We start from the raw sequence: 24,312 nt of genomic DNA, 5'->3' as shown, positions 1-24,312 counted from the left end.
GTTTGTTAGTTCTTGATGTCCATGTTGCTGTCTTGGAACGTATGTCTCAGTATTTCATTCTGGATTTTTTCATCACATTTCTCAGGCCTGTAATAAATGTCATATTTGAAAAATTCTTAAACCTGTGTTCTTAATAGCAATGTGAGGTTCAGGTATTCAGTGAGCTTTACTTTTATGTAGTTGCTGAAAAAGTACCAAGCAAGTGAGTTAAACATGTATCTTCAAAGAGTACCATTTGTGTGAGTCTTGTTGCTTAAATGATGATAGCTATTCTGTCAGTGCTTTATTCTTGAGAAGCGATTGGTGCTTTTATGTAGTTCAGATGTTCACATGTCTAGACCCGCCAACGAATGCTGTTTGTTCTGGGTGCATAAAGTAGTATTTCTTTTTGTATGTTGTATCTGCCTTTTTTTGCAGTAGAGCATGCAGACGGATGGTTGACTCGCATCTGGGAGATGAAAGATTCAATCGTGAACAGGGAACAGTTTTATGGTTTTCCTTAGTGCTAGAATAGTACTGTAGTCACATCCATTTAGCCCTGTTCATTACCACTATGCTATGGATTTGTAGTAGCACTGTGCTTTACCCAAGCTGTCTCCATTCAAATTTGAGCTTAGAGGCCAGCTACCTTGAGGTTGCTCATCATTTTACTTAGCTCATGGGCAAATGATCATACCTTCATAGTTCAAAAAGTGTTAATTAATAAACCAAGAGAAACTGAATGAAGAAGCAGAATTCTCTTTCTGTGTGATCTGCAAGGCAGTTTCATAGGAATTACTATATATGGGCATTGTGTTCAGGAATTTGCAGTTAATAATTATTACAGAATTTTTACGTCATATAAAAAAGAGCTATGATGAATAGCTTTAACTTTGCAGGGCATGGGATGACTTTTAAAATATATCAAAATTACATTATGTAATGTAGATTTACAAATGCTGTTGATGTATGAATTGGTGCTTTCCATGTTGGAACCATTTCTAAGTAAATATCTGCAGTACACATTTTTTTGTCTTTCCAAATATTAATTAGTTTTCAGTACAGAGGAAGTGTCATCAAGGGTGACAGTGTTTTTAATAAAAATAAGTTTAAAAAATTACATATGGTGTGTGCAGGAGTGGGCCACCACCTGCTGAAGGTCCTAGTCTCAATGCATTGTTTACACTAAAGGTGGATAAATTTCTAACTTGCCTCATAAGCACATGACTGTCAACAGTGTTCAATGTTCCTTTGAAAATAGTAATAAGGGAATGGAGTATTCTGAAATGTTAACAATTTAAAATCATATTAGTTTTGAGGTTTGCATGGTAGTGAGAATGATGATGTATTTTTTATGGGTTTTGAGGCTGCATTGAATAGTTGGTAGATCACAGCGTTTCAGAGAAACATGCTGTCTGCATCTTCAGGATTGATGTAGTGATGCTACCAACCGACCAAAAAACTAAGGGTGGATTGTTGCAGAAGTGCAAGACATTTTTAATTTTTTGAACAAGGTGCTATTCCTACTGGTTGTTGTTTGTCCCATCAGCAACTTGTCCTTTGTGAAAAGAATTTTGGTTGGATGGATCTCTGGGATTTGAACCCAGAAGTGTTGGATTGCTTTGTGTGATTGCCTCTGGGACTTGGGGGAGGGGGAGCATTACTTCGGCTCAAGGCCTCCAAGACTGGGAAAGGTGGGCCACACCCCTTTTTAATTATACCCTGGCACTTGCCTTGCAGCTGAAGAAAAGCACAGAAAACCTGAGTCAGGGTAGCTGAGTGGGTTTACCAATCTGTGTGCCGCCTTGGCTATCTGTTTAGGGACAGCCTCGGCTACATGCTTAGCATGTCCCTGTCTGTTTGCCAAGGGTGACCTTGGTCAGCCCTTGGTTGGCACAGATGCCATCCAAGTTACCAAACTAAGGGGTTCCCTGCATTAGCTGACTTTAAGTCAAAACTCTCAGTCAGTGCTGTGATGTGGTTGGAAAGGAATTGAATCCCCAAATCCTTGTGAATGTGCCTGTTTCTAATATACCAAGGTGTGCTAGTTGCAGTGCAAAGACACTTGGATTGTAACACTTGCAGCTTCCAGGCAGTGGACCTCCAGGTGGGGTATGTTTAATCCATCATAAGATGGATTAACTGCCTGTAGAGCAGCATACTGATGGACAGGCTACTTCTCCTGTTGTGGAGGGTTCCAAGCATGCCCAGTCTTTGAGCTACCTTCTTTATTTCTTTCTTCTTCTTTTCTTTCCCCACCTGGCTGACATGTATTGGTCATGTAAACTGAGTATCATGGGTGACTCCCAAGGTACTGTACTGTTTTGACCCACTTAATAGCTCTTCTAAAAACTGCACTGCTCTGGGTTTTGGATGCATGTCATGGCCTAAAAAAGAGCACAGTGTTCTTCAAGACGTTGATAGTAGTCATCCAGTTCTATAGCCAGTACTTCACTCTACCAAGATAGGCCTCAAGGACATGGCTACGAGAGCAGTGTCATCCGCATACTGTGCTACCTTGATTTGGTAGGAGGGTGTAAGTGTATTGTTCACATACAGACTGAATTATCAAATTTTCTAGTGATTCTTTTGACGTGCTGGGCCAAATGCAGCTTTGTGCTATGTGTAGGTTGAAACTGAAACTGCTTGTCATGCAACAGCTCTCTATTGTGCACTTCCGTAAGGACCCCAGATCTTCTCGGGTTTCCTACAGTGTCAGGAAACTGATGGGTGTGTAGGAAGAAGGCAACATGGGATTCTTTTCTGGCGTCATTATGGATACCACACAAGTGTGTTTGCACATTGGTGGGAAGTACTACCTGCGTAGGACTGCATTAAACGCTTTCATGAGAAAGGTTATCATACATTTAGGGTGTTGTGTAAGGGTCCTGTTCATAATACTGTTCAGGCCCAGATTCTTGCAAACCTTGAGTCTCATAATGGCTTGAAAGACTTCCAAGGGACTGATTAATTTCAATTCACTTGTGGGGGCATACTCATATGTGCACATAATCTTAATAACTGATGAGTCATCTACCAGCTGAAACTGATCATGCTGTCAGCCAGGGCTTGTGCTTTCTCAGAGTCTGAGAAAGCTAGTCTTCCCAACACTTGCTAGAGGGGTGAAGGAGTGCGAACTTCCATCACCCTCTTTGTCATCTTCCATAGTGACTGTCCAACAATTCCAGTGTATTACTCACTATTCTTTCCTAAACTCATTCAGCCAAATAGGTCACACCTCTGGAGGCAGTTGACCTGGTCTTTCAGAGTGTGGTCCCTTCTGACCTGATCACCTCCTCATCCAATTCTTCAGGCATATTTGATCCTAAATACTAGTAGATAAAGGGGGCTGCAGGTTGACACTTTGAAGCAGTTCCTGCTGGTCTGCTTCTAAGTGCACGTCAGGTGTGTGTTTGTCATTTACCATGGGATTTACTCTGAGTTTTTCTTCAAGGCAAGCCTTGAATGCAGCCCAGTCCATTCACGTGAAGTCGGGGTGGTTTAGCAGGTTTTGAAAAGATCAGGATATGGTGTCCATGAGGATAGGCAGGTGATCTGAGATTAGTGCAGAACAGACAGACAGACAGATGCACCAGTAAGTAGCATTGCTGGGAAGTGGAGGGATTTATATATTGTTGGAGAAAGGGCAGGCTAAGGGAGTGGGCTGATAGGGATTGAGGAGTGAGGGAAAAGAGTTCTAGACCAATAAGGGGTTTCCAAGCAGGTGTCAGAGGGGAGGGAGCTGGATAGAGAGTAAGGTAGAGAAGATGTTAGCCCTTTTCAGGGCCTTCAAAAGGGGTTTGCCTTATGTATGTGTGAGTAGAGTAAATTTTAAACCTGTAAACACACACACACACCCCATCTCTTGCATGGACAGTTATATTTCATTAACAAATTTAGGCTTGAAAGTTTTCGAAGTTTCTTTAATGTACTTTTATTTTCGTAGTAGGAAAGAAAAATTTTAAAGAATATGAAGAAATCCCAATAATTGAAGCTTCTTTATGCAATACATGCACGCATGCACACACACAAACCCAGAAGAGCATAATAAAAATTCTGTGTTTATCTAAATATGACCTAAAGCTAACCCCCTGAAACGTTTGGAAGGAAGCGGCTGTGGCAGGGGCAGTGGATAAACATGGATAGTGAGCAATCATACAGTTATACAAAGTGTTTAGCATATCAGTACTTAGATTGTGAATTTAGAAGCCATTGGATATACTGTATGCAACTGATATGTGAAGGGATTACTTTCACTCCATTTGAAATTTCTAAATACTGGAATGCACATTTATCCAGATGTATATTCAATTTAGGAAAATATTATGTCCACTATTTTATGTTGTAGCAGTGAAATGTGTTGAAGGACAGGTGGACTCTGTTGTCATGCAAGGCATTCTTTGGTGTGTTTTGTAAGATATTCTTATAGACAGTAAATTCTTTAGTAGAAAGCAGGGAATACAGTAAAATTGAAGTTTTAACCTTGAATGATATTCTACTATTTGGTTTATATCAGTACATAATTAGTAGCATATTTTTCCTTGCTATATTCAGATTGTGATAACATTATATTGAATTCTGCCTAAAATTCTCGGGACTGAGTGTCTTTTCATGGAGACATAAGGGGCACGACCTTACGTGGTTGGTAGCCCAAGAAGAAATCATTATGTCTTTACAAATAGCTATTTTGAATACAAATAAGATGGTGTTATTAAAGTGGATATTACAGGCACAGTTTGTGAAGATACAAGGTTATCAAGATTTGGTTCAGTGATTGGGCTTTGGTGTTGGTGGTGTCCTAATAACATGTTTTCCCACCACAGATGTTTGATATTCATTTTAAATATTTGAAATTCAACAATTTCTTGATCTTCAACTGATGTATGATGGTATGCTGAATTACAACATGGGGCTTCTTATTTTACTGTAACTGCAGGAGCATCTGAACACGGTATGTCCAAACCCGGTGGACAGGTTGATGGACACACAGATTGTCGGGGTGAGGATCCCCTGGTTTAATTTTATGTCCAAAGTTAATAGAGTGGAAGTTTGCAGTGCTGCGAGATTGTACCTGACACCATTAACCTATATACACTTGATTGACTTGGAATTTGTCAGTGTTCCTAATATCCTGTGGAATATAGTGCCTTATACCACAGGATTCCTCCTTAACAGAATCTTGAATGTGACTGTGGCTTCATACATTGAAATGTCATAGACAGAATTTTGAATTAGTGTTCAGTGTTGCATGATGTGTTGCAAAACTAATCATCTTAATGTATGTGTCATGCTTTGTGCTGTGTTATGGTGATAGGTTCTCGCACATCGTACCAGTGGTGTCCCTCATGATATGCTGGACCTGTGTACCCACTGGCGTGAGGAGGTTGCATCACTGTTGTCGCTGCCAGCCTCGGAAGCATCAGACGGAGAGTTGGCAGCATGGATCTCATTCGCCATTGCGTTCCCTTCAGGCTTCATGGCTCTAGTCGACACGTACGATGTTAGGAGGTATCCTAGGGCGGCGCCTGGCTTGATTGCATGCTGTTTGTCACTGCTATGGGAACATGTCACTCTGAGCACACTTTGCGGGTGATTCACATGATGTGTTGTATTTGATAACAGGGATAATTTGTGCCTCGTGTTTTTTTCTTCTCCTTTCCTGTTGTCTATCAAAATATTTTCATTGCTTACTGTTTATTTTCTTTGGGTGTTTGGCTTCTTTACTAAATGGGAACATTTATGAACATTGTCTTAAATGAGGAATATTGTGCAAACTGGAACTTTGCACAGCAAAGACCCATACACTGTCAAGTCATTTGATTACACTAGAGGTTCCCCCCTCCCTCCCGCTCTGTAGGATTGAAGACTAGTGATGATGAACCATTGGCGTGTGAGAAAATATCTGATTAGCATTCCAGTGGGAGTTGGCAATCTTAATGTGTCTTCTTACTAGTTAAGTAAGATTACATTGAAGGTTTATACTGTTTTAGTGTGGGTCATGTAATTTTACTACATTAGATGCAGCTGAGTTGATTTGTGGCCATCCCATAGTTTCATAATAACTTTTCAGCGTGGCTCTGAGCATCACACTTGAGTGGTTGGCACTTCTGCTGTGTATCAGGAGTCTGGGTTCAAAATTAGGGCCAAAGATGGTATCCTGACTGGTTTTGTGGTTTTCTCAGTTACTCCAGGCAATTGCTGAGAGTATTTCAGGTTGGGCTGCAGCTGTTAACTTTCATCCTTTTCCATTTCACTAATCGTCCTGTCATTTGACTGTATGGTCTGAGCTACTGACAGAATCATTAAATGAACCATAAACAGCAACATGGAGGTCTGTGTTCAATATTGGTAGTTTCTGTGGAAATTGTGGTGGAGAAAGTGGTATAATGAAATTTTTTTCAGTGATTACTTAATTTTTTCTCTGTACCAATATTCCATACACATTTATGTAAAAGCTGAATTTATTTGTAGCTCTGGTCAGCCAGAACATTACTACAGCCACACTGGGTTCTTAGGGCTTCATGTGGTCTAGATTGCTAGGAATTTAGTTCTTTTAGTTTTATTAACTGAAGTGGACATATGGATGAATATTGTTGTGTGTGAGGAAATGGGTAAAAATTAAACAAACTTTTGACTTTATCTTTTATTGTAAATCTCTGTTTATCTGTTCACCCCTGAAGTCAGGAAGATACTTTTGAAAAAGAGAATGGATACAGATTTTCCCTCATGTTCATTTCACTCCATTTACACAATTTTAAGTAACTGTGGAAGATATGCATAAAAATGTTTCACATGTAATGTTAGGTCATCAAAACTTGCATGTTTTATAATCATACTGAAACAGACTTGTGTTTTTGTCCTGCTGTGTTTTATGTTGTTTGACATGATTCCAGAAACTTGCAGGTGTGCTCAGAAAGGCATTCTGTTACTCACTGTACATACTGTCACACACCATTGCTACAGGTCTTATACAGGGCTTGGATAATCAGTGATCAGATATCTGGGTCTTATAGTACTGAAAGAGGTTAAAAATGTGTGCTGGTTCTCCATTCTCCATTAAAGGAATTTGTTTGTACTGAGTTGAGGCAAGGGAGCAGGGTTGTATGTATGATTTCCAACAAAATGAATTGGCACTACCTGAAATTGATTAAAATTAGCAGCTTTAAAAGAGTTTTTTTTCCCTTGTTTCTTTAATTTCTGTGCTTGATGAAGGCATTTGTCCACCAGAAAGGAGACCTGATTATACAGAGATATTTGGAAGCTGTGTCAGTGCTGTACTTTTCCACTGTATACAATCTTTGCATTGATTTCCAACTGTCCTGCTTGGTCAGCTGATGCAGTCAGCAAGTTCTTGGTGAGTCAGTAGTGATGATGAGAGGAGATGTGAATATTCATCGTTGTTATGCTAAATTCCCTTTATGTACAACATGGCCAAGTTTTCACAAGAGCATTTGGTGTTTTTATGTGAAGTGTGAATCCACTAGTGAGACTAAGGAAATTCAGAAGAAAGTTTTCAAGGGTTTAGGTTCCCCACAGAAATTGTATCAGTATCTTATCAGTAATGACTTAACAACTATTATGTTAATAGACAGGAAACCAGGACTTCAGTATCAAATATTAACAAAAGGAAAGCTGGACAAAATCAGAGCTTGGCTTTGGATATTCGCCTTGTAAACCTTGCACAGGAAATGTTTGTGTCAAAAGGGGAGTGTGAGAACTGCTTCAAAATTATTGTAACTGCGGCCTTAGAAAACCAAAGCTGTGATACTTGGTCGTGAGTCATCTCCCCCTCCCCCTTCTCTTGCATCTTGTGCATGACATGAACACACACAAGACTTACCATATCTGCCTGCATGTTTGAGTATGTAAAAATTGATCCCCAATAATTTTGTGTGTGTGTGGGGCGTTAACATTGACAGAAGAAACAATTCTGTTTTTCATTGGGGCAATCAAAATGGAGAACATAATAATAGGTGACAGTTTAAGAAGTCACATAGTAATGTGTTTTGTTTGCAAAATGGGCTAAAGGGTGGGAAGTTTAAATGGGTAAGAAGTGTGCTGTGTTGCACAACAATATCAAAATTATATCAATTTTTATTTTCTTGCCCAGACTAATAATAGTTAAAATGATAGTTACGAAAATTAAGGATTCGGTTATATTCGGTGTCTTAGTTTTAATGTGGAAGACATAGATCTTATATATACTGGTACACTGCATTATCCAAACCTTGAGTGACATGGCACACCAGTTAGCCTGAACACTGATGTGGTAAGGGATATTTGGCTGCCTTGTGGGGTGCAAACGCCTGGACAAGTTGTAGTATTTGAGGTTATCACAGCAGTAAGATTAATGATGGCTGTCTTCTGGGTTGTAGTGCCGTGTAGTCTGGTAGAAATTCACCAACATTTCAGAGGTCTTTACTGTCTGTCATCAGGCGATGAGTCATTGCCCTGATGCATTGAAACGTTAGTAAATGTCTACATAGCTCTACAACCCAGAAGACAGCCATCACCTGGGGAAGTCCTGCATCAGTGATCACAGCCATTGACACTTGTTTTACAAATTGTATATTGATGGGTACACTCACATGTTAGACTGTTTTGTATTGGATAGTTTCAAAAGAAGCTGTGGCTGTCATGTCTGCATCCTTACTTCTTGCTGAAGTTTGTGGCAAGCAAACTTTTAAATGTTTGCATTTGAATTCTGACTTTGGAAGCATGATGAAATTATAGGAGGACCTTTGGAATTGGTATGTGACATTCCAGAAGAACTTCAGCAGGTGTAGTAGTAAAGTTAAAATAAATATTTTTTTGTTTATACATGCTCCTATATTTGTTTTGCAAATATGTATTTGGTGATAAATCACATGGTCAGTATTGCAAAGAAATTAAGACTTTTTAATAACCTGACTGTTCTAACAATGCACAATCTGTGCAGTAGCATCAAAATGTTCTGAGACACGGGTAAATAAATGGCATTGTGGCAAGTAAATTCAGTGGTTTACCTTGAGTGACATACTATCATAATTCTGCCAGTGATTGATAGTTGGTGACAGCTGATGCTTCTGACAGTGTGTAGTGAAGATACATTGCATCACCTGAAGATGATTATGTCATCACAGGTTCAGTAATGTATGAACTGAAGCTTTCACAGCGACAAAGAATAATGAATTCCTCTCGGGCTACCAGCCATGTAAGGTGGTTTAATGTTTTCTTCATAAACCACCTAACATGGCTGGTAGTCCAGGAGGAATTCATTTTAGTTTCAGTGATATTTCTGAATTGTCGGAAGATGGCAACTGCAGCATTGTGGAATGAGGGTTTGTGAGACTGTGCAGGAGGTTATGTACCTTGATTATTGTTTAAAAAAAGAGACTGTTGTAGAATGAGTAGCAGCTTTTGGTTTGTGGGCACCACACCATCTTTAAGGTTCTGAAGATGTAGCAGATAATGGTCCAAACTTTCTATGTAAGACTGTCACAGATGATGAATTTGGTTTTTTATATCAAAGTATAATGTCTGCATGTTGAAATGACATTATCATAGGAAATCATGAAGTTTCTGTTTATATGAACAGTATTTCATAAAAATTCATTAGACATTATTCTGCTACGAAACATGCTTTATCCCTGAATTTGAAAACAAACACACTCAAACATTGCAGGAGACACAAAAGTGACAGATAAAATTAATTATGTAGCTTTTGAGTTTGTTACCATCTTTTAGCCTGTCTGTAATTTTTCTCATATGACACACCACAATGACTAATAAGCTTTTGTGGAAGTTTATTTTTTGTTACAGCCATGTGTCTTGATAGTTAGGCATAACTGCAGCATCATCTTGTACTAATGAAATGACTTTTTATCCTTCTGAGAACAAACACATCACTGTGGGCTGTTGATTCCATATAACAAAATCAGTATTACAATCTGGAGGACATTGTGTATGGTGTTGGGATACCAGTCATTGGTCCAGCAATAGTGCTTTGTGTACAGATTCTTGCACTGCTGCATACCTGCTAACATGCATACACTGGGCACTGCTTATGGCATGCATCTGAAGACTGTCTTGTGGTGATGGTATCATCGTGCATAAAGTGATATGGAATTTGCAATTGGGCTAGTATGGACTACCATGGATAGAATGCACCTTTGTGCCTAGCACAGTGTGTCTTGTGTGATACCCCATGGAATTGCTACAGTTGTTAATTGAATGTATGCAAATTAACTCTTACTGTGCACAGTATTTGTGGTCATTTCTTAAGTTTTAAATTTGGCCACTTCTCACATTACAAGGTGCAGGCACTACTGTCTTGCCAATGAAATGCATTTGAAGTGATGCCACAGTTTTTTTAACTTTGGTGATGATTGTGTACAAATATTAATCACTTAGTGATCATGACCATATGTATGAAATGTTCGAGATATATTCCCCACTATTAATTTTTGACTAGATGGCTGTGCATACATTGATGTGCACTGATGTAAGCATTAAACAGGACATGTAGGTCCATTAAGCAGTTTTCATTGTTCAAGTAGCCAGCTTTATCTTTTATTTCAGATTTAACTGTTTATTATGTTTTATTTACATACTTATTGTTGAGTCTGTTAAAGTAGATTGAAAACTCGTGTTATCAAGATTAAGATTACTGGATAGTAAGTTCTGCATAGAAAGGATTCTAACTAGGTCAGTTTGTGTAGCATTGTAGCGTGATTATATTAGCAGAAATCTGAAGTATGCTTTTTATACATAATGTTTCAGAAGTTGGATCTACATCATCCTACAGGTGATGATTGTCATATTGATAACATTTTTAGTCATATTTTAAAGTGATTTGTTATGATTATAATGATTTTAATGCATTGTTTGTCATATGGAGAGCATCCTGTCTTTTGGTGATTTACTGACTGCTTTGGTTGTCATTATATGGACAGTTTTAAAAGTCTTCTTTGGTTCTTTTGTTTGTCTGGCTATAATGAAATGTGGACGAATGCAGTGTTCTAACTACTGGATCAGTAAGCTGATACTTCTTCATACCAGCTGCCACAAGAGATAAAAAAATAAAACAGAAAGAAAGTTTATATAAGAACAGATTGCCTTCTTCTGTCTGGATTTTAGTAATTCCAAATAATTTTATATTGTGTGTACAGTTACAGTCAGATAGATATGTTTTAGTGGATAGTAGATAATAGAAGGCAGACATTTATAATTGATGTGATGTAATTCAAAGGAGCAGACTGTGACACGTAACCATTATCTGGTAGCGATGTAGGTGAGGAATAGGCTTTCAGTAAGTAGACGAACTAAGCAAAATTTAAACAAAGAAAGATTTTATTTTTAAAAAAATGAGGGAGAGGTAAAGGAGCAATATCAAGTTGAAATTTTGAATAGGTTTAAAATTTTAGAGAAAGATAAAGATGATGAACATGTGGATATCAACAGGTGTGGGAAAATTTCAGCCAAAGAGAAACTTCAATAATGCAGGAGATTGGATTTTATTGGCCCAGGACAGGGATCAGTGGAGATCTTTGGTTAATTTGGTGTTGAACCTTTTGGTTCCGTAAGCAATCTAGTTAGTTAGTATTAAACAGTAGATTATAGAAACATGGTCATGTTATGATAAATCCAAAATCTTAAGAAAGGCATTCTTTAGCATCACCTGTCTGGCAGCGTGACATGTTATATGCTGTGCTACACTGATCGAAATCAGAAATCAGGATCCACATGTGGCTGTCATAACTATTAAGCACAGTAGTTCAGAAGCATTTTCTCTGTACTGTTTTCAGTTTGCAGGTGTTTTGACTCCATTTTTGTGGCATAATTTTGTAAAGTGGTTGGTCAGAATGCCAGTGTTGCCAAACACGGGTTTCCAATTTACCTTCATTAAGTAGTGGCATTCAATATTTCAGCTGCTTTGTATGACTCGATTGAGGATTTTCAGTTTTGCAGATCTGAGGAACTATAAAGAAGTTTGGTAGTTTTTAAGACAAAAAGAGTCAGACTGAATCACCATCATCATTTCTGTTTTATACTGGTTGATGGGAGTTACACTGAACATATGGTTTAAAATATACCAGAAAAATTTTCACTGCTTTTGACTGACTATTGCAGTCAGAAACTAAATAACACATTTACATTAATACTGGCATTCATGTTGGTAGTAGCTGTGTGGGGCTTTTTGTAGGCTGCTGTCTGTATATGGGTGGAAAGGCACACTGAAGTCTGGCAATTAACGATTTCTTTAAAATCTTCATTCCTTACCCTCTTTATTCCTTTCTGCCTTTATCTCCATGTCCTATATCTTTTTACCATCCCCTTAAACATAAGAAAGTGAAAAGTATCTTTCTTGTTATATATTCTGTGCTATTTTAACTTTTCCATCGCCCATATAAAAGTGCTTTTAAAAACTATAATGGTAGCAGCAGTTATAAAATTGAACATTTTTGCTTTCTAGCATCTTTACAAAGAACATTCAAGCTTCTGTGAGTGCAGTCAGATATGCACCAAAGTCAGCAAACATTAAGCTTGGTTGATATTTGATACTGTCATGGCAGTGAAGATGACAAAAGTGATACCAATTCTGTTACAAGATAAGGCATATCATAAATATCTGTTTTATTTTCTTAATTTAGTGTCTGAGAAGGGATTGGTCATTTTATAATCCAGGCAAAGCAAGATATTTCATTAGAACACATGTTTACACCACAGTAGTACAAAACTCCAAGTTTCTTGTAGTGTGAGGGCGCCATCCTTTGTTTTGTGTGTATTACCTGTGTGGCAGTGTAGCATGGTCTGTGAGTGAAAGGGCAGGAAGAGGGCTAAACAGAATGTTGTGCTAATGAATGGTAAATCCTGCATAGTTGAGTGCTGTATACAGTTCTGTTTAACCTTGTAAATGGTGGATGATCACTGATTCAGTATTAGAACAAGGAAAGAACATGATTTTATCCATCAATGTGAATTTTTGAAAAGTATGATCACTTTTTATATTTGCATTGGGCTTGTGTACCTGCTAGTATTTGGGCATGCTGGGGGGATTTACAATTTTTTTTTCTTTTTGTTACAGTCCAAATTTTGGTGAGGGAATTGCGGTGCAGTGTGGTATATGTTATTGTAACTTACATGGCTGTTTGATATGTTTGATTCTTGCATTTTTAATAATATACATAAGTACATGTGTTGAATTGTCTTCTTCCAGGAGTGGGCTTCTCAACTTCTGTGCTGTAGCCATGGCCCTTAATGACCTTGACTACAGGGCCCTTGGAATTCGCATTGACAGTGGTGATCTTGCATATTTGTCTAAACTGGCACGATCAACTTTTGAGAAAGTAGCACATCAGTAAGAAATTATTATTTTCTTCCATAAATATTTTTAAAATGGATCTAATATTGATTTTTTGTGTTAATTGGGATGTAACTTCACTTCTTATATTTGTGAGAAATTTCTTGAACAGGCAAATAACAGTTAAATTTGAGTTTTACAACTGCATTCAATATTTTAAATCTTCATTAATACCATCACAATACAACTTACAAATTTTATCCACTTGATTTTGCCTGATGTGTATGTTAGTTAGACAAGTGCATAAGCTCTGTTCTTAGTCACATACTGTTGTGTTTCATTGTAAAAATGTAAAGCTCTGAAAGATTACCTGTAGAAAATTACATCTTGAATGGCATGATTTTTCAGGTACAACATACCTTGGTTTGCTAAGCTGAAAATTGTGGCCTCAAATGACATCAATGAAGACACCATCCTAAGTCTCAATGAACAGGGACACAAGATTGACTGTTTTGGAATCGGCACACATCTTGGTGCGTGTTTAAAATGTTCATCGCATGCTATGAAGGGTTAAGACAGGGATGTGCAATGTACAGCCCACAGGTTACATTTTTTCTTTTTTTATTCCCACCTGCAATCATGTAATAGTTTTCTGTAATATAGGCAATGTAGTATTTTCCAGTTCCACATGAATGTGAATTCACAGACTTGTGGCCCATGGTTTGAAAGGATTGCACACCCCTGGATTAAGGTAAGTTGGTTGTCTGAAATTGTGGATCTGTGACAATAGATTTGGGGCATATTTAATTGATTGGTTTTGTTATGCAGTTTGATTATGTATTTTAGTTTAAACTTCCATCATTTTCATAAACAATGAGAGTTCATAATGTTACATATCTCAGAACTATTAACAGTTTTAAGTATGAACCTTTGTATATATTACCATCTGTAGGAGGACTCTGAAGAGTATTAATATTGGAGTTGCAGCTTCTGATGATCCTCAGGTAACTGAGGTGAAATAAGATGCAATTTTGTTATATTGTGAAAAATTCCCATTTGCATACCTCTTTTACTCAGGCCTGACAGTTCGCACACACTTGTTAAGTATGCCAAACATGTAGTCATAGATGATAAACAATATATTCAAAATTCAGCATTGCACTCCTACTCTACTTTGAAATACGCAAAATTTCACAAATGGAAACATACCTTGATAGGATGGTGGGTTGTGGGCACCAACATCAATGTTGCCAGATGAGAAGCAGCATTGGCAGGGTGCACAAATTCCTTGCCCACTTACAAGGGAATGGTCCAGTTTGTCAGGGTAAAACCTCACCTAAAATTTTGATCATTTACAGCAAGCATGTCAAACGCAAAGGCTACTACTACTACTACTACTATGGCGTAACAGCCCAAAATCGAGCCCTAGCCTCCTCTATCTTTTTCCTCCAATTCTCTCTATCCAACGCTATCCTTCTCCAAGCTGCTGTTCCAAGGAGATTTTTGGAGTCAGTCGTCACTGCATCCAGCCAACTGCCTTTAGGTCTTCCCACTGGCCTTCTCCCATATATTGTTCCTTCCAATATTTTTTTGGGTATCCTATAGACATGTCCAGCCCATTCGAACGTTTTCAGTTTAAACTTTTATATAGTCTATATAGCTCATGATTGTAGTGTACCCTCCACTTTGAGTTTTCCTGTACTGGTCCAAAGATTCTTCTCAAAATCTTCCTTTCAAGTGTGCCCAGCATCATTTCTGTTTTCTTTGTCAGTGTCCAGAGCTCACTTGCATAGCAGAGGATACTCCTGATGATGGTCTTATATAACCTTATTTTACTGCTTTTATGTACACAATTAGATTTCATAATCCCTTTTAACGCAAAATATATTTTATTTGCTGCTGTTATTCTACTTTGTACTTCAGTCAACTCATCATTATTACTTGTCAGGATTGTTCCAAGATATTTAAATTCTTGTACTTCTTGGAATATCTCCAATGTCATGTTAGGCTGGATCGTTATTCTTTGTCTATCTCTACTTTGTATCATCCATTTAGTCTTCCTTTCATTAACATGTAACCCTACTTTAGCAGCTCCTAATTCCAGATCCTTATATATTCCTTCTAATGCTGGTAGCGTTCAACCCATTATATCGAGATCATCGGCATAACCTACTATTTGAGCATTCTTATATAATAATGTGCTATTGAGATCCACCTTGGTTTGTTTAACAACCCAGTGCAGAGCAAGATTAAAGAGCATTGGTGCTAGACCATCCCCTTGTTTAAGTCCCGATCCAACTTCAGATAGATCAGTCATACCGCCACAGATCTTAACCCGGGCCTTGGAGCCAGACATAGTCATTTTGACCAGTCGTATCATCTTTGGATGTATCCCTTGTTCAGCCATGATTTTATAGAGTCCTTCTCTACTTATGCTATCATGCCGTTCGAAAATCAATAAATAGATGATAAAGATTGAGATCAAATTCCCAAAATTTTTCGGCTATACCTTTCACCGTATAGATTTGATCTATTGTCGACCTTCCAGCACGGAAGCTTGATTGGTATTCCCCTATAATTTTATTATAATCTTCCTCCAGTCTTTTCCGCAGTAAATGGGTAAATATTTTGTAGACCGTACATAATAGGGTTATACCTCTATAGTTCTGGCAATTCAACCTGTCCCCTTTTTTATATATTGGACATATCAATCCCATTTTCCATTCTTCGGGTATTTGCTCTTTTTGCCATATCTGCTTCACGAGAGTATATATTATGTTTTCCAATGCTGTTCCACCCGATTTAATTAACTCTGCTGGTATATTATATATGCCCGGGGCCTTACCTCTTTTTTGGGCGGTTATGGCTAGGGACACATCCAGTCTATCTGGTGGCTCTAGTTCCATTTCCTCTACCTCTATTATGCTCCTTCCGGTCTCTTCCTTACTTGCCTCGGTGTTAAGTAGCTGTTGGAAATGTTGCTTCCATTTATTCAGGATCCCTTCCGTTGTACCAATAATTTCATCTCCAATTCTAATCAGGTTCGTTTTGGGGGCATAGCCTTTCCTATTATAGTTCACTTCTTTATAAGCTTGTTTAAGGTTGTTCTCTTTGAAGTTATTTTCCATTTCTTCCAAGCGTTTATTGTATACTGCTCTTTTCTTCCATCTACATATATGATTCGCTATTCTACGTTTCTCCTGATACTCTTTGTATTTAATTCTTGTTGGGCGCCCCAGATATATTTTACGCGCTACATTCCTTTCCTCAAGCCATGCTGCACATTCATCATCATACCATTCATTCCTTGGTGTCCTTTCCTCATATCCGATATTTTCTTCCGTTGCTCTCTTAATCACTGCTTTCAACTCTTCCCAGCAAGTCTCGACTCCATTTTCCTCCATTTTCTCTTTCCGGTCTTCAAATTCTCTTACAATGGATTGTTGGTAGTTAAATTTAATATCTTGTTCTTCCAGAGCCACCACCTTTATTTTAGGAATTTTTTCCAAATTCTGTCTTGGTGTCCTGGTTATCTAACACAGGTATCTTGCTCTAACAAAGTAGTGATCTGTATCTCCGTCAGCGCCTCTAAATGACCTCACATCTTGTATTCCTGAAGCTCTTCTCTTATCTATTAATACATGATCTATTTGATTAAACACTTGGCCATTTGGTGACCTCCATGTCTGCTTATGTAGGTTCTTATGTGCGAACTGAGTTGAACTTACTACCATATTCTTACTCTCAGCAAAATCTATCAGTCTTCTCCCATTATCATTGGAGATATCATGTAAGCTGTTCCTCCCAATGATGCTTCTAAATTCCTCTTCCTTTCTTATCTTGGCGTTAAAGTCACCTAAAATTATTTTAACATCATTGGATGGTAAAGCATCTAACACCCTTTCCAGTTTATGGTAGAATTCGTCTTTCTCGTTCGACTCTGTCTCTTCTGTTGGAGCATATATGTTAATCATTGCTACATTGTAGAATTTCATCTTAAGTCTCATCACACACATTCTGTCATTGATGGCTTGATAATCTAAAATGTTATTCTTAAATCTTGGTCCTACGATAAATGCTACTCCATATTCATGTCTACCTTCATTCTTCCCACTATATAGCACAGTGTGCTTCTTCATATCACTAATGCCACTCCCATGCCACCTGGTTTCTTGGACAGCTGTTACTGATACATTATATTTTTGAATTTGTGAGATAACTGATAGTAGGGCTCCAGTTTTATAAAGGGTTCTGACGTTCCATGTGCCAAATTCGAAAACCATATTCCGTCGCCAAGGTCGTTGCCGTACATTCTTTTTCCCATTCATCTGAGGCTTCGATAGAGGCTTCTCAACATATATCATTTTTACAGATGTAGGGGTGTTGGCCCTACGATCCAACCCCCAACCTGGAGGACCAGGGTATTTCTCTTAGTCTGGTCCCTACCCTTGACCTGTCCGGCTTGGGAGGCCCTACCGGTAGCAAAGCTACCGCTGGCATAGCTCTCGGGATTATCGGGACACACAAGCCCCCCCACCACGCCAAGGAGGAAATACCTGCGGGGGAGAGACATTGCAATAAGCTTTTCAAAATTTTCTCATCTACAATTAAGACCAAAATGGTGCATCATAGCTGGTGCTTGTGGTACCCATATGTGGAAGGAGTGAAGTTACAGTGGCACTACTGGAAAGGCATAGGTTGTGTTACTGATAGTCAGCTAAAAAGAAAGAAGGAACAAAGTGCCTGTTAAAGACAAGCTGTGAATACCTTAGTCCAAATTACAGAGCTTCTCTTTCTTGGTTTTGGCAGTGCAGGATATTGTATGTTAAAGTGTTTTTATGTTGTAAAAGTAGTAAAAATCTGTCTTTGTTGAATCGAAGATGGTAGGAGTGTGGAACTCATTTCCTATGCAGGGCTGTAATGTTGAATTTGCACAGACCTAGTGGGATTTTGGTTTCATGATTTTAGCCTTCACTTTATAGTTAAGACCTAATCCAAGTACTAAAATGCCTAATGCTTAGTAAAGATTTATATCTTGGAAGTATTGAGCATTAAATGTGCATTCTTTAATAACATAACATAGACTGGTGAAAGATAATTAAATTTGTCTTTGATGTGGGTTGCATGCATTTCAGAGAGTCCTGCTGTCACCATTTTTAGGTTTTCTTAATTCTGTAGAACAAGCAAACACCTTGTGGGCCCATTCATGCCTGTCTGCCATGTCTTTCAACTAGCCCTCATTGAGGCTGTATCCTATAAACTAGACAGTCCTAAAGCTTCCCCAAGGAGCCATACAAATCATAGGCCTGAAAACTCCCAGGGTTCTTACCCCCTAAGGCTTGCAGACCATTGTTTGTTCTACAAACTATATGTTTTGCTGTGTAGTAACTCAGGATTGGCTGATGGGATTTCCAGCCATTTGATATGGAATCTTTGCCAATAGAGGTTGATAAAAAATTCATTTCCCTTACAACTTTGCATACCGTGTAGTATATTAGAATATCAAATAAGTAACAATCAACTATTAACACTATAAGAAAGACACTATTGCCATACGTGTTTCAACCTCAAGATTTCATCATCAGTGGCATCTGGGAAATCAGTTCATTTAACCAAATGGTTCAAACTGGATTTAGAAATAAATAAGGTGTTTCACAAAAGTTATTTCAAACGATACTGCAGATGCCACTGATGATGACCTCTTGAGGTTGAAACGCGTATGGCAATAGTGTCTTTTTTATAGTGTTAATAGTTGTTTGTTACTTATTTGATATTTTCATATCCCTTAATTTCATACAGTTGGTAATACCAATCTGATGAATGTTGGAAGTCACTATTTGGGAGATTTTCCAGCAAGATGTCTTGTGTTACTGTTCCTATGAACTGTTCATGCTGCTGTCTATTAATGATCATGTGATCTATTTTATATCATATCTGCCTGAAGACAATGATTTATTGCCCATGCTGTCATATATCAGTGATTATATGAACCATTTGTTCTGCTGTCTGTCAGTGGATTGGCAATCCTGCGTGATGTATGAGTTGTAACATTGCCATGGTAAAGTCAGGGGAAGGTCTGTTGTGTTGAAGGAAATGAATTATCAGCCTTTATAAAATATTAGTTATAGCTTATCCATGAATGCATGTGCATTAGCCTGTAAATATATTGCTTCTACACATTAAGGGTGAAAAGAGTAGCAAAATTAAGTGGAAGGCTGCTTTTCTTGTTAATTGTTGTTTGTTATGCATTTCTGGAATTTAGTATACTCCACAAAGAGTGAACCTTTCCATTTTTGAATTTAATCTTGTTCAAGTTGTACAGGTTTCATAAGTTGTGGTAACTGATTACAGTAACCTGCGAGAGGCAGCCAGCACTAGGTGGTGTGTACAAAATGGTAGAGATTAATGGCTTACCTCGAATCAAATTGAGTCAAGATGTGATGAAAGTTACAATGCCTGGAAAGAAGACTGCTTACCGTTTATATGGTGCTGATGGTAAGAAATAAAGATATTTTGTTACATATTATCCTCAGATTATGAGATATGTAGTTATGAATTGTATTTGTTTCTTTGTTTATTTAGAGACACCTTTTCAGGTGAATAGGGTATGTAGCATTGGTTAATGGTAAAAATCTGAAAGTAACCAGTCATGGCATATTTTAACCCTTTGCAGTAGAATATTGAATCAGATTTGCATCAACAGATGGAATGACATGTTAATCCTTGAACATTCAAGTCACTGCCATGTTAGTTGTGAATTGACACATGACTTCTTCCTTGTGAAATAGATTAATATACAATAATACTAGTCTGAGACATTGCAAAATGCTTTCATATGAGAGTAAGTATGTTTGGAAAGAGTTCATCGAGTCTTTATTATGTGAAGGTGGAAATGAAAGCACTAGTACTTTTAGTGAAGTTATAAATTATTTTGTTGGGTTGGACAGTGAGAATTGCATGTCTAAGAGTGATAGTTGTGACATGGTGCTTATTATTTTTAGATATGCTGAATACAAAATTTTGAATCATCTGGAGCATGTGATTTCAGATGCAATGATAATGTGCAAGATCATAATATACAACATGACAGTCTGCATGTGGGAATAACTGACAGGGAAGACATTCAAATGAGTGAGGTTAGGTGAAATACTTTAAATTGTTCAAAGCAAAATGATCAGTGGGTTTGGGAAAGAAGGAAAAATTAATTCTTACAGAATAATTAAGTGCACTGTACTAAGTCTCATTGCACTGCTCTCTCTCTTCTCTCACTCACTCACTCTTCTTTGTAACAAAATTACACTGACAATTTTAAGTATTCACTCTGGGCACAGCAGTGTACAACTTTAAATGCTAACATGAGAATTACCTAGTGGAGTGGGACTAAGGTGCTGAACTCTTGTGTTGTTGAAGATAGCTCTTTTCTTGGTTGTGGTACCATGCAGTCTGTTAGAAGTTTACCAACATTTCATTGGTCCCTCATTCTCACTACCGTGAGAACCTGTGATTCTTCTTGTAATATCAGTTGTGGGTTCAAGATGGGTTGGATGCACTGCAGATTTTCCCATTTCTTTGTTGTTAGTCCTGGCCTTTGATTAAGTGAGAACTTATGTGCAGAATACCAATCCCTCCATGGTGCAATCATTGTGTAGACCTGAGCTCTGGCTACTGGCTATCATGACTCATTCTTAGCAACACCTGGCCTGTTTCCCACTGCCAGTGATAGGAAGTGAAAGAAATCTGTCCTGTGGGCACCTCACTTCATGTGCCTTTATTCAGTGTTATCCAGTGCTAATGTGTCCAGAAGTTTTAAAATGCATAATGAGAAAGAGAAAAGGAACATTTTTCTTCACTGGCAGACTAGCAGTGAATTTGAACAATACATGATAATGACCATGCACAGAATACTTGGGTGTTTGGAATTTTGGTTATGAAAACAGGGATAAACCTCAACTTAGGATACACTGAATCATAATTCTTTAGTTCACAGAAGAATGGTTTTGAGTGGTTCAATATAAATTTGCAAAAATTTTAAGTGTCCAAGACAGACATGGTATCAGCCAACCATATAAACACATGTAAATTGCATAATAACAGTTCATATTTAAAACTGTTCCTTCAGTTGGATACTGCAATATTTCTAACCTGTTTGATATGGTACTACACTCAAAAATATCTTCCATAATACCACTCATTTGCATAGCTGAGGTGCTAGTCAGAAGATGGACAATCTTCTTCTGAAAAATAATTTATTGGTTTCAGACTTAGGAGTGCAGTGAATGTGAACTCCTTGTTGCAGTGCAGTTTTTTCTGCTGTTCTTATCTCCTCTGCCTCATTCTCTCTGTGTACAATTAAGCCATACAATTTGCACTCATGTTTCTGTATTGAGCTAGGAATAGTTCAGCAAAGAGACATCAACAGAAGGTGTTGAGATGATATTGGGCTGAGCAAAATCAGGGTGCTAGTGCCACACTTTGTGAATTATTGTTAAATTTGTAGAACTTCTTATGAAGTAGAAATGTATTGGTACATGAGTTACTGTACTTCATAGAACACTTTGAAATTCACTCAGTAATAATATATGTTATAGGACATGCTCTGATTGATCTGTTGATGCGATCAGTAGAGCCAGCGCCACAGGTTGGACAGAGGGTCCTGTGCCGGCATCCATTCCAAGAATCAAAACGAGCATATGTCATTCCAACACGAGTAGAGCCACTTTATAAGGTATGTTCCATGGTTCCCACACATACTGCACTGGTCATGAAAATGTCATTGTTGTTACTTGACATAATAATGTTTGTCATATCCTGCTCTTACTACGCTTTTATGCTTTCCCTTTTCTTCACCCTTCTTGTTTCTCCTTTGGATCTGAAACTTGTTTATGTCATGACGCTGTCAGTAGCCCAGACTGTATAGCATCAAATGCTAGGTTAATTAATGAATTGGAAAGGGTATGAGAGTAGTCATGACTTAATTTAAGGTACTCTCCTGGCATTTGCATGGAGGGACTTAGGAAAATCATGTGAAACATGAGAATTGCTAGTGTCCAATCTGAGATTTAAACCCAGAACCTCACAAATGTGAATCATGAGCACTAACCATTTGTGTGTAACATTTAATTCGCTCCTTACCACTTTTTATTAGGGTTATGACAATTTATCTCCTAATACTGAAAATGATGACATCGAAATGGATGCTAGACTGGATTAAGGTGGTAGAAGGTGTGCAGCAAGCTTTATATTTTCTCCATATCTGTCTTTCATATAGCTTTGTATGGAAGGGCTAAATCCTCTGTAGGAAGTTGCACATGTCTTCACTTAACAGCTATCCACTACTCTAGGTTACCTATGAGACAAGACAGACATGTATCAGAAGGTATGCTGCTGTAGTTTAACTGTAGCTGGATTGCCTTCCTTATGCAGCTAACACTTTGCAGTTCTGATGCCATAAGAGCATAGAAAGCTCCTACTCAAGATATAGAACTTAGTAATTTGTGTGTTTAGTCTAGCAGATGATCAGCATACAGGTGGGAGGATAATATAGTATTTACATTAATATTTGCTGTGCCTTACTTTTAAGAAGAAAATATGAAAAATCATATTTATAAGTTGCATCATGGTTTTTAAAGTAATTTTCCCTTGAGTAACAGTCAGCTTTGAAAAAAGATATTGAAGTTAAAAAAACATTGGTTCTGGTAGTTTTGTTATAGTTTATATCACAATGCATATACATTGTCTTCCAAAAATTGAGTTTTGAGTAGAGTAGTCACATGATATCTGCAGGTGATAACCATTAAAATGAGAGAGAAAATGGAGACAGAAAGAAAGTGACAGAATTTATACCAACTTCTGCTGTTGGCTGTCGGAATATTATTGGTTTGTGTGACAAAGTACAAGACTGGTGCTCATGTTTTATAAGCCAAAGATAACTCTTTTGTAATGCAGTGTATACTCCCACACTCATTCAAGGAATGATGTATATAACTCCATCCAGTTTTTGTGCACAATACACATGTGGGTGATGAATCTGAAAACGAGAGCAAGACGGAAGCTGAAAGATAGAGATGGAGCATATTGGTTTGGTGTTACAAACCACTCAGACACTCACATACATATGTCAGGCTGGTGAGATTTTTTCGGAATACGGAGTATAATGGTCTCCAATTTTAATTAACTACTGCTAAGGCTACATTGTCTAAAAGTTTTTACCCTGCACCTCATCTAGTGCTGTGTTTTCAAGGGCAACTTTCTTCACTGCAAAAAACATAAATAATGACAGTCATTAACAGCATTTTATTTCATGCAGTGTAATTCATCCAGTCTTGTGAAACAATTTAAATATTTGCATTGTTTCTCCATCTTGAAAACTGTTTAATGGAGCACTTAGTATTACTGTAATACGTTCTGATTATTTTGCCATTAAAAGAAATGTTGCAGTTGTAAGTTACATCCTGATTTTAGGAGATGCAAAATTAAAAAAAAGTGTGCTGCTTATATTCATGTAAATACAATATTAAATGGATCTTATAAATACCGGTTGTGAAATTATGAATGGTATTGACCTGTCACAGGTTAGGATCCTGTGGTGAGTTTTGTAATGAATGTTGGTTCTGTAACAAGGAATTTTTTTAAACTGCTCAAGGAAAAATCTGTGCCATAGTTGAAGTAATGTACAGAGGGGCCAATATTTGCTTTTGTTGTTATTTGCAGGTATACTGGCAGAATGGGAAGATTACTTGTTGTCTGCCTGGTTTGCAAAAAATTCGTGAGAAAGTTCAAACATCATTGGACAGTCTGCGCAATGACCACAAGCGTAACCTAAATCCAACACCATATAAGGTATTTCATATGTTTCAAAGTGCAGTATGAAAGTGGAGTTTTCTTCCAGAGTTTGTTCTCATAGCATGTTGTGTTTAGTAATGTAGGGATTATATTTCTAAAAAATTACATCTCTGATGTTTATCAGTGTTTTACATTTTAATAGACTGTTTGTAAGTAGTATGTGCCAACATTTGCATCATATCATGGCATAACAAATGAGACAAAAATAT

At 37.7% G+C, this 24,312-nt stretch overlaps 1 protein-coding gene across 4 annotated transcripts in view; it reads left to right on the top strand.

Moving 5' to 3' along the window:
• The window catches only part of Naprt (nicotinate phosphoribosyltransferase), a 45,404-nt gene that overhangs the window by 17,065 nt on the left and 4,027 nt on the right, over positions 1 to 24,312 (top strand). For 2 of the 4 annotated variants that reach the window (XM_022062268.2, XM_022062269.2), the window contains exons 7-12: positions 5,294 to 5,472; positions 13,178 to 13,318; positions 13,670 to 13,794; positions 19,613 to 19,756; positions 21,850 to 21,986; positions 23,972 to 24,100. In XM_022062268.2, the coding sequence (XP_021917960.1) occupies positions 5,294 to 5,472; positions 13,178 to 13,318; positions 13,670 to 13,794; positions 19,613 to 19,756; positions 21,850 to 21,986; positions 23,972 to 24,100 (855 nt within the window). Of the gene's footprint in view, positions 1 to 5,293; positions 5,488 to 13,177; positions 13,319 to 13,669; positions 13,795 to 19,612; positions 19,757 to 21,849; positions 21,987 to 23,971; positions 24,101 to 24,312 lie in introns of all 4 variants that reach the window. The other 2 variants (XM_022062267.2, XM_022062266.2) reach the window with 1 other exon arrangement.

Source organism: Zootermopsis nevadensis, unplaced genomic scaffold (assembly GCF_977971745.1).
Source record: "Zootermopsis nevadensis isolate Lab colony 2312 unplaced genomic scaffold, Znev_1.0 Znev_ptg000002l, whole genome shotgun sequence".
Lineage (NCBI taxonomy): Eukaryota > Metazoa > Arthropoda > Insecta > Blattodea > Termopsidae > Zootermopsis > Zootermopsis nevadensis.
Note: the sequence above shows the minus strand (reverse complement) of the source record. Positions and strands in the feature narration are given on the sequence as shown.